The 12,030-nt window shown below is 42.8% G+C and overlaps 1 protein-coding gene across 1 annotated transcript in view; it reads right to left on the reverse strand.

Annotated features, from left to right (window-relative positions):
- Positions 1–11,633, reverse strand: part of snx33 (sorting nexin 33) — a 31,723-nt gene extending 20,090 nt beyond the window's left edge. The window contains exon 1 of the mRNA XM_079501165.1: positions 9,298–11,633. Coding sequence (XP_079357291.1) covers positions 9,298–10,756 — 1,459 coding nt within the window. The 5' untranslated portion in view covers positions 10,757–11,633. The remainder of the gene's footprint in view (positions 1–9,297) is intronic.
- Positions 11,634–12,030: the final 397 nt, after the last annotated feature.

A 12,030-nucleotide genomic window follows, 5' to 3' on the forward strand; every position in this document is an offset into this window, starting at 1 on the left:
ATTACAGAGTTACCGTGTGGGGGTCCCCGGAACATCCAGGAATGCGCCCAGGGGGCCGGGCAGGTTCCGGCGAGCCGCCCCGCGTCCGAAACGGTGGAGAAATGACAGAGTTACCGTTAGGCTGCGCAACAGTGACACTTGGTGGTGAAAACCAACCAAACGCTATTTTCGTGCTCGGACACAGCCAGCCAGGGACGGACCCAGGGACACACATAGCTGTCTATAGGAGTGGTTGCACCACTCAAACAATAACACTGATAAGAACAGGTTCAAATGGAGTCTCACAACGTCTCACATCTCTCTCACAAATTGCTCTATTCTGCAATAATACTAGTACATTATTCCATCAGCTTTATTCAGACGAGACCAAGGTGTCAAAGCAAACCAGATGTTCAACATATAGATACGTAACCTAAGTTAAATGTATACATTGGGGGCCCTATCTTGCCTTACCCATTATCCCTAAACTTAGTAGCCAAATTTTACTATTTTGAAAAACATTTTGAAATTGCACGTTGTGAGCTTGTAGATCAGCTATTTGAAATATTTAAAAATGTTTAAAAAAATTGTAAAGAATGGCAAAGAGGTTTAGGGGTAAGGAGTAAGGCAAGATATGGCCCTTGTTTTTGGTAAAATAGTACTAATTCATACTTCATAGTGTACTTCATCCCCGATGAAAAATGAAAAACATTTTCAGTTCAAAATCAGTTGTTTTCATCAAGTGACACGTCTTAAGTGTACCTAACTAGCACCATTTCACTCAAGGATACACGGTTGTGATGGAGCTGGCAAGCCTATAACGTTTTAACACTCTAGCCCCCTTCCTGTTCATTGTAGCGATGGACCATGCACTGAGACTCGCAATCAATGACATTGAAATGGTAAATGGTGCATTTATATAGCGCCTTTATCCAAGGCGCTTTACATAGATTGTGCATTACATTCACCCATTCATACACCGATTGCGGCAGAACCCATGCAAGGTACCAACCAGCACATCGGGAGCAATTTGGGGTTCAGTGTCTTGCCCAAAGACACTTCGACATGTAGACAGGAGGAGCCGGGATTCGAACCGCCGACCCATGGATCATTGGACGACCTGCTCTACCTCCTGAGCCACAGTCGCCTCCATTGAGGACTGGAGGCAAATAAATTTACCCTATGGGAGCCAACCCAGGGCAAAGCCAGGAGGGGAAAGAAGCGTACCACCTATGTAGACATACTGGGGCGCGACAGCTTATCTAACAACACTACAGAGCTATTAGATAGGAGATTGTGGAGGGCAGCGATCCAGGAATCCCGAGTTGGTTTTGGCTAGACCTCACTCTTGCAGTAACTAATAACCTTTTAAGCAATGGTAGTGGTGGAAATTAAAGTGAGACTTTTGAATACAGGCCTTTTACAGTTTATTTCTACATTGTGGTATTGCTACTTAAAAATATGAGTACTTCTTCCACCACCACTGGTCAACGCCAGCGGTCAACCCTAGCGTGAAGCGTCTCTACCTGATGGTCATAAATAAAAGGATGTGCCTTGGCTGAGTCTCAAAGAGGTGAAGTAGTATGGAGTCCAAATACCTTCAGACTAAATTTACTCTTTTCTTATTGAAACCAGAACAGACCAGAACAGTGACCCAGGCAGACATAAGAAAAGACCAAGAGAAGAGAGGTAGGTGGTCCTTGAAGGGATTCCAGGTGATCCTATTTAACTCTTGAGAGTGTAAAATGAAAACAAATGGACCCATAATGGTCCATTAACTCCATTTGGTTTCATTGTACACTCTCAAGAGTTAAATCATTGTTAAACATCTGCATAACTTAATTTACAAGAAGTTTAAATTTACAAGTGGTACCACATCAATGCAGCATGGATGGAATTGTGGACAAAATCTTATCCAACGATAACAAAATATTCTAAGTTTTGGGTCCGAGAGGCTAAATCTCATCAAATCATGGGCAGTGTCTCAAATGCTGAATACATGATTGACTTTGATATGAAAAAGGTTGAAAACTACTGCTTTATGTCAAAAAAGAACATGACGTTTCATCTATTACCTAAAGCTTGTCCCTCCTTGACCTTTGCTCTCCTCCTTGTAATTATTGCCAATCAAACTAATAAAACTATGTGACCTTCCTCTACAGTTGCACTCATTGTACATATATCAGTGTCTGCTAGAGAAGTGAATGTACCGGTCCGTATACACCCCTATGGAATCTTCTCTTTAAATCTGATTTATTAAGTCCAGATGGAGCTCGCCTCTAAAACACCCCAAACCTGCAGGTCACAGGTTCACCACCAGAGACCCTGCGTGTCCAGAAGCATGTTAGATGGAAACAACCGTTTGTTATAGTTATTTATGTGTAGTACTAAATTCATATTCATTGGAATGTAATTGTGTTTCCATTCCATAGTAAATATTTGTGAGAAATAGTTATTGGATACTGTAGAACAATGTCTAGATGCTCTCTGGGCAATTTATACATTGGTTTTTGGAAATGTTGGTTTAATATTGGACAATGGTCCTAAAATTATCTTCTCAGTTCTGCAAGACCCTCTGTTTAATTGTTATGATGATTTTCAACATAGTAAGACCACCCACAAACTCAAAGTCTGTCCGAAGATTAAGAACACAATCTTAATATTGATACACAAACAGACATTTCACATCTGTTTGCCAGTTACTTATTTATTTACGTTGGTCGATAGACTCATGAGATAGATGCTTGTTGCCAAATGATTATCATTAAATAATATTAATAATATTCCTATTAAATTATACTAAATAATAATACAACTGAGAAGATTAGTAGGTGGTTGAAGGAAGGGGTGAAGAGAGGACAAGATTCTCTAGAGAAAGATGAGGACAAAGAGGTTTGAGAAAAGGAAGAAGAAAGACTGGAGAGTGGACAGGAGGATCTTGTAATGGGCCTGCGTCTGTTCTGTTGTCACAGCTGTTACTAGATCTGTAGAACATTCTTAATATCTTTATGAAGCACTGTCACCCACTAAGCTTTCTCTCACTGTCTCTCTCCAACATCCTCCTTCTTGACTTTCATACAGCTTGTCTCTCCTATAGCATAATGTCTTGTCTTTGCTAGTGTCTGTCTCTCCTACTGTACACTGTCTCCCTCTGAGTTTCCATACTATGTGTTACCAAAAACAGAACTGCCCATGTCCTGTAAAATCAAGACAGTGATGGCATTATCCACTGACTAAGATTCCTCACGGTCTGTGTGGGGCAGGTTGGCCTTGACCTAGGGAGGCTGACCACAAGGTTAATGTGCCTGCCTCCCTTGAGTCCCTACCCAACTCGAATTGCCTGATATGGGGCAACAGTCATAGAGATTAGAAAAGTGGGATTTTGACTAATCCCTAGACTGGTGGGACAATTAGAGCTGCAGAAATGAATACGAAATGTTCACTTCACACTTGGAAAATGCTGTTGAGTTGCCCTTGCACAAGGCACTTAACTCTCATTTCAGCATACTTCTGCATGTTTGACTGAGGCTGTAAGTGCATCTGACCTCAGTCAGCTTTGCCTGGTTTAAAAAGTCAGTCAGGTCATACTGTGTAACTTTTATTTTATTATTATTATTATTATTAATAATAATAATAATAATAATAATAATAATAATAATAATAATAATAATAATATGTTTAGTTTTGAGAAGTGGTTTAGCCAATTTAAACCTGACTGAAAAACTTCAAATATCTATTTAAAAATTACAAAACATATACAGTATGTTGTTAAGTACTGTACATAGCAACAACCTCAAAAGGGGTTCCTGGAGTGAAAGGTATACCGTAGTTATGTTATGTATGTTCCCGGCCTAAATGGATTAAAAGCGAACACTGATTTTGCCAATCTGATCTCCTCAGGCAGGTCATTCCAAAGTCTGGGGGCCCTGGTGACAAAGGCCTGGTTGCCTTTTCGTCTTATGTGGTATAGCTACTTGGACATTACAGCGATTTGTTATGAGATTCTCAGAAGTCTGTTCGAAATTAAGTTAGCCTCGCCCCAAAAACAAATACAGCATGTTGACTCCAAGTACACAAGCGGCCATGATCACTCCAACAGAAACAGCTCTAAAAGTAGGAGTATTCACTAACAAATAATCTAAATGCCCATGGGGCACATTATTCGGCATTTGAGCCACGGACCACCATTTAATGAGATTTAGCGCCTCAGACCCAAACCTTAGAATATGTTGTTATCGTCGATAAGATTTTGTCCACAATACCATGCTGTATTGATGTGGTACCATAGGAGAAATAATGAGTAAACTTTGATCAAAATAACAATTCTTCTACATTCTCTAATTGTGTAGACTTACTTGTAAATTAAGTAATGCAGATGTTTAACAAACATGTAACTCTTGACTGTAAAATGAAACCAAACCATTTGGTTTCATTTTACGCTCTCAGAAGTTAAAGATCTAATACCCCTCAAGGACCACTCATGGTCCCTGGACCACTGGTTGAGAACCATACATTTTCAACATTGACATTTTGACTTGAGGGCCAGAAAGACAGACATCACCACCACCAATGGAGCTAAATTTAACTGTCAGAGATATGAAATCAGGGCTGTATATCTGCCAAAAACCGTTACATAACTGTTAGGGCTGTAATTGGTCAAACTAATGCTATTAAGCCATAGAGAAGCCATTGGCCCAGAAAATGAATTCACTATCACTAACAGCTGCTGGCGGCGAGTTAAAACAATACTTATTATATAAACAATAGGCTTTATTAAACCGTGACTGAATTCAAATGGTACGTTAGCGATTTTATTTTTTGGCAGCACTTGTTTATTTGAAAAACGAGCAAAATGTTTTGGTTGGGCTGACCTTTTATCAACATCATGAGGAAAAGAGGATAGGACAGGAGACTGGTGCGTGCGTTGACTGCGTCCCTCACTGGGAATACTTGCATAAAGTGAGACTGGGATTACTGGAAATGCAGGTCGTTTGCACACAGACTGTCAGATGTCAGATAACATGCTATTCATTCTGAGTATCAGTGCCACTCCCTGCCACTGATACTGTACCATGTATTGTACCATGGCTGCTTGTGACATCGTGTGAGAACAAAGCCGTTCGACACCTCGCCTACAAAGTCAAAGAGCAGTAACTATTAGTACAGTTACAGTCGAATACACAACAATGGCCTCACTGTTTACTTTGTCTTCTGCCCTGACAGATGTATTGCTGGTACTGAGGTGGAGTCCATGTGGACTTTAACCTTTATAAAATACCACACGTCAGTTACTGTTGTTTGCCAAGACATGCATCATGCTCATATCGCTACTATTGAGGACACTCAAGTCCTCTGAATTTTTTCAGGGGATTTGGGAAGTTTAGTGATCTGAGACGCAGACAGATACACCTTCCAAGATTCCCTGTACAAGGGAGACCTGGAGGGATGAAAAGTCCACAGGATCAGCTGCATGCTGCAGATGTTTTCAGATTAGGTTACTTTAATCACAGTATTTCGAAAGAGATTAAACTCAATGATGTCCCCATTAGCTTTGATGGCAAAACAAAGTTTTGAATCGTCTCATAATTTCCCCTTTATTTTATTTTCATGCTCAGCTATAACCTTCACAGCAGGCAGCAGCTTCATCTAATATAAAGCATTAAGCACAAATCTGAACCATGCTTTTTCCTGGAACGATAGCAGTTGCTGATAGCAGTGTTTAGGCTCATTCTTAATTCCACTTTTTCTAGTGTGTATACATGGCAAATATGTTACATCAAGGGTTGACACTAAGGTCTCAGAGGTGGTCATGTTCTGGGGCCGTGCAATAAAAAATGTCATATCTAAATTTTTATGCCAAATGCCTAAATAGCTATGGATATAATGTATATGACTATGGGTTCACACTTGTTATTTTATATGTAGCAACAGTGAAAACAGCACATTATAGGTAAATTGTGCTCTTATTTTACATGCCACAGACCAGAGGACAGAGCGTTCTGGCCACGTTCAGTTTAGACAGATATCTCGTGGTGTTTTTATAGACGGCTGCGTCCCCTCTCAAACAAGCATGGAGCACTTGCCCGTTCAGGTAACCTGAAAACAAACTCCATATGCCCGAAAGTTTTATTTACCTGCCAGGGGCAGTTGGGCAACCCTTAGGGCCGATTCATACTCCTATTTTAGAGCCGAATAAAAGTCGGTTCGGCTCTGTAGAGCCTACAATGTGACGTAATTTGAGGTTCGGGGGGGCGGGTACCGTCCTAAAGTCGAGCCGAAATCATTTCGGCACTACAGCGCCGAAACAGCGGTAAAATAGGAGTATGAATCGGCCCTTAGTGTGTCAACGCCTGATGTTGTACGCTTTTGAAGTTTTGAACATAATTGTCTTTTGGAGAAACATTCAGTGTATTGTTAAAACTGGGACCCATGCATGACCTCAACAGTTCTAAAGTCCTATAGCCCTGTCTGTCAGGTGTAGCAGTTTCATGTCAAGTCATTTCATGTCACTTAATCCTCATGGTTTGTTTTTGAGCTACTGCTTGCTTTGTCTAGAATAGATCTTACATGATTTCCCAATGAGGCCACTAGGCAAAGGGGTTACATCCCTGAGAGCCATGGACGCAGGACTGAATTAAGTTAACTGCCAAGAGAGAGCTTGAAACATAATATGGCACTGATTATATAGATGCTCCATATGTGGCAAATACTGGAATGAACCCCAAAGGTCTGAGAATGCTGGTTTGTTGGCTTGAAGTCCTGCATTCCTGTACCTTCTATAAAAATCCATACGTTACCCTCATATGTCAGAGATATAATGCAGCCCATTTACTGCGCTGGTGCTTATAAAGGTTGTCACATGGTAGAGGCATTTCCCTTTAACCACAAAAATACACTTTTTTATAACTTGGACATGACACATCAGTTCTTACACCGAATGAGTAGCACCGTCAGATTTGCGTAATCTTGATCATCTACAATGTGAATAATAATAATAATTTTAACAATTAGAGATTACACTCAGAAAGGAAGGTATCCTTTAGGAGTGTAATCTCTAATTGTGTTTAAAACTGAATGTTTTATCTATTGTGAATGTGAACATAGATTGTCTTTTGCCTGCTGCAAACCAGATTTCCCATTCAGAACATAATGTATGAACTTGAATAGTTATGTAGATATTTCCAGTATATCAGGCTTTATATACACCATTTTATTTATTGTATTGGGCTTCTTAAACTCCTTCCACTGGTTAAAGCTTCCCTTTAACCAGTGTGTTTCAGTGTTTCAGATTACTGTCAAAATTCCTTTAGTGTAGGAAAATATGTACATCAGCAACTAGCAAGCCTAAAACAGTATGGCTTTACTTCAGCGGCCAGCTGGTAAAAATATCACCACCAAACCAGACTGGGGTGAGAGTGTTAGCGTGTGTGTGTGTGTGTGTGTGTGTGTGTGTGTGTGTGTGTGTGTGTGTGTGTGTGTGTGTGTGTGTGTGTGTGTGCGCGTGCGTGCGTGCGTGCGTGCGTGCGTGCGTGCGTGCGTGCGTGCGTGCGTGCGTGCGTGCGTGCGTGCGTGTGCACGCATGTGCATGTGCTTGTGCATGTGTGTCAGGACTTGAGATGCTGGAGGCAAAACCCTTTGACCTACAATGTCAGGCATTACTTACAGACTGACACAGAATGCTTGTTCACACTGAGGGCTTTAGAAAAATGTCTTTAAGAAACAGGCTGTCAGCATGTCTGTCGACACAAACTATTTGTGTTATTCTTGACTTGGAATTAAAAAACAACATGTTGGTTTGGAGCAGTTGAATCTATTGAAGATTAACCCATTTTGGGCGGGAACCCCTTTTGGTGTTAGCATTATGTTATGCTTTAACTATTGAAAAATAGCAGATCTACAAGCTCATAGCGCGCCACCGAGTGGCGCGCTACAAGCTTGTAGGTCTGCTATTTCTGAAAAATCGAAGAACGACTGACATAGAAACATAGCTTTTTCAGAAAACTGTCATTTTAAAACATACATTTTTAGAATCTGATCAAAATGGGTTAAACATTTTAGGGCAGATTTTACTGTGGCAGATTTGTACAAAATCTCCTACTTCTGTCTACGCTTTCTAACTCTCCCACTTTCTGTCTCTTTTCTTTCACTTTTCTTTTAGACTGTCTCTTCTTTATCAGAACAACAGTAAACATTGTTGTTCTGTTGTCTGTTAACTAAATGCACAGCAGCTGTTTCCCACTGGAAAGAAAGTGATCGTGGATCTCAGTGGGACCAACCTGGATAAATGAAGGTTACATAAATAAATAATAAATAGAATGGTATGCAGCATTTGCCACATTTTCCCCTATGTGCACGCCACTAGAGCTGTTCTCATTTTCTTCCTCAACTCCAGACGACCACTGCAGTAACAATGTGAGTGATTACTGTTGACATTTCAGTCAAATTGAGGTTCATTTGAGTAACAAACAGTCACAACCAGCGACAATAATCCAATTGATTACTGTCCTTTAAACACTAAACATGACTGACTACACCTAGTTGCTGTCTTGCTGATAATATGACGACGAACAGCCTTCATTTGTTTTCCACACACATCTACTGTACAATCTGCTTGGTCATGGAATTCATAATTTAATGTGAAGATAAGACTGAAGGAATGTTGGAAGAAGGACAGCTGAAATTGTTCCAGACATCTACAGGAAGTCGTTAATGGTAGTTTGCCATGGTGGATGTTTTTCACCCTCCTTACTTCTATTAAAAGCACATTCACATCATATTAAGTATTAAAATCACCAGATCACTAGCAAACTCCCTGGAGGGAAGAGCTTATTACCTTTTGATTGATGTTTAAAACAAGCAATGGAGCCTGGTGCATAGCAACTCCATTGCTTGTTTTATTCATCTTGGCACTGAACATATTACTATTATACATGACATTTGGACACAATTACAATCAAATTTCCAAACACAAAAACTATGACTTAGTTCTTATTACCTCTCCAATGATTAATAACATCTGGTAAGTTTAAAGAAATTGTCATTATGGTCATGAAGACTATAGCTTCTTTGTTGGTTGCATTGTTGTGCCTAACTTTTTGTGCCCAAAATGGGTGCACTCTGGAGCTCTAACTAAGTTCCCACCCACTCATGGATGGATGGAGAGCTCATTATTAGTACCTTTCTTGAATTGACTATTGACTATTATGTGCTATTCCTCATTAAATCTGACTCTGAAACATCCCTGTAACACCCACTACACCCTAACACAAACACAAACAAGGCACTGATGCTTTGCCTTTGGTTTCTTTTTTTTTTTACCTTTCTGTAGGTGAATGATGTCAGGGAAGTTGGAGAGCAGACCCTGGTACAGAGACAGCTTGTCCAGCATGAGGAAGAGGTCGTACTTGGGCTGCTCTGCGAACAACTCCCCGATGTTCTCGTATGTGCGTCCCGTGTGTGAGATGGCGTTGTTGAGGCCGTCCGAGCTATGTGGCGGGTCAAGCATGAAGCCCTGGCTGATGTTCTGGAAGGCATTACCCAGCCGGTGGAACTCCTTGCGAAACCCACCAAGGTGCTTGCGCACGAGTTCCGAGGCCACGTGTGTCAGCTGCATGACACTGTCGTCCATCTTCTTGGCAAATGCCTTGAAGGAGTCTACGCGCTCCTCCACATCCTGCAGGTCCTGGTGCTCGTTGGGGATCTGGAAGGTCAGCATGAAGTGGGCACCGATCATTTCGTCCTTCTCTGCTCGCCGCTTGCCCAGCTTCCATTGCTTGTCGTCGCCACACATCAGGAAGTGTTCGAACCCCTCGTACTGGGAGAGGACAGGGTGACTGGTCATGTGGTTTATCCAGAGGATCAACCGCCTCTTGCGCTTTTCTATGAAGTCCTCCTCGAAGCGCCCAGTCGCCTGCTTCTCCGGCAGGTGGGGGACGGAGATCACGGTGAACTTGTGCAGCAGGCGGTTGTACAGCCAGTCAAAGTGCTTGTAGCGTCTGTACACGGGATGACCCGTGTGGGTCGGCGTGACCCGGTAGGAGATGTACGTCTTGATGCCCTTGAACTTGGTCTGTTTAGTGGGGTCCTCGATGGAACAGGTGAAGGGCTGCGGGCTCTCCTTCCACAGGGGCCCTTTGGGGCCCATCTCGATGGTGTACGACTCTGCGATCTTTGCCATCATGGGCACATCTCCGAGCACAAACGCCTCGACGCCGGACCGCACAAAGCTGGAGAACCGGTTCAAGTTCCTGCCCACCATGCTTCCCTTCCTGGAGCTGGAGATGCTGTCCTGCCGCTCCATGAAGGGCTTGCCCCTGTAGTGCACATTGGGGTTGGTGGAGATGGGGCTGCTCTGGGGATGGGCATGCCCGTTGGCTCCCCCGCCGTTACCGTTCCCCCTCCTGTGGTCCTCATCCTCCACCACCGTGGAGCTGTCATCCCAGTCGTCCCAATCGTCATCCTCGTCGTCATAGTAACCTCCACCATGGTGGTAGGGCGTGTTGGGCGCCGACGGGAAGTACGAGGACGACGGGGAGTCGTTTCCCAGAGAGCCGGCGGGGCTTATGGAGCAGTCGGTGAGGTTGGAGTTGGAGCGGGGGCGGATGATCTCCACATAGGATGCCGGGAAGAGACCCCGCTGGCCGCGGCTGTTCTCGCCCTGCAGCCAGCCGTCCACCGAGTGCTCGTCAATGATCACCAGCTCCTCGTTCTCCTGGATGCTGATCTCCTCTTTGTTTTCGCTTTGGAATGTGTAGAGGGCTTTGGCTTTGACCGACATCTTGATTAATTAATAACGCTGTTAATGCTCTCTAATTTCCCCCAAAGCAGCCCTCGCCCTCCCCCCAAAAAAACAATTCTACAACCTATTGTGCGACGCTGTTGTATCTTGATACATTTTGTATCTGTTCATCTCTACCGCTGTCTCTCATTACATGACAGCTGTTTTTTGGGTTCGAGATGGCGTGACAGAGTATTCAAAATTAATGATATGGTAATTATCTGACACAGGAGACAATTAAGAGTCAAATGACAAAAGCAAACTGCCCAAATGCATCAACTATACGTGCAACAGTGACTATATCTCTCAGCCCATTTGGTCTAAAAAAACGCTTACCTTTTCACGCGTATTTTGTTTAAAAGCGTAACGATAACTTTATAGCGGCGTCATAGCGCATGACAATGTGATATTTCCCGTCCTCCGCTCCGTGCACATCCCCAAAAACACACCGCAGGTTAAGAAACAAAAGCCAAGCCTGAGTGATTAAAACAATCCAATGGTCGGTGGTGTAATCCTGGCCCTGGTGATTTGTTTTGCGACCTTGCGCGGTTTCATTCCTCAATCATCGGCTTAGTTTTCACATCGCCGCAGATGGCTAGAAGTGACTCCTTGACGCACATATTCCCAGGACAAAGCGGTCCGTTTTTGCAGCAATAGATGGGTATAATGGTATCCTGTGCTGCTCCACATTCCCTCACAGACAAACTTGTCCTGTTTTTTCTCTTGCAAACAGGTTCTTGCGCATCTTCCCTCGCGGGCCCTTGGCGTGTAAAATATGGAATTTACTTGCCAGATGGTGATGTACGATTCCAAAACATCAACACGCCACCACACAGACCTGTGTTATTTTCTCACAACGTATCCATCATGCGCTCGCTCCGCAACAAAGTAACTCTTTCCATGACGTGAGGCTTCTTGGACACAATTGAAGCAAGTTCCCCCTCTTTTCATCTCCTCCTCATTCTTTGAAAGCAGGGGGGAAACCGTCTCCACACTGCCCCCTATGGGACAAACCGATTGTTGTGCAAATACTACTACTGAATGTATTGATTTATTTAGTAGAGTTTTACTGTGTAGATCCAACCAAATCAATCACAAATAGCCTATTATAATTCATTATCATTATGTGAAGATAATTCTGAACAACTACAGCAGTGAGCAGAAACTCTGGCTGCAGCTGGATGATTGATTCAATTTGGTTGGTTGGTTGGTTGATTGATTGATTGATTGATTGATTGATTGATTGGTTGGTTGGTTGGTTGGTTGGTTGGTTG

Source organism: Electrona antarctica, assembly GCF_951216825.1.
Source record: "Electrona antarctica genome assembly, chromosome: 5".
Classification (NCBI taxonomy): domain Eukaryota; kingdom Metazoa; phylum Chordata; class Actinopteri; order Myctophiformes; family Myctophidae; genus Electrona; species Electrona antarctica.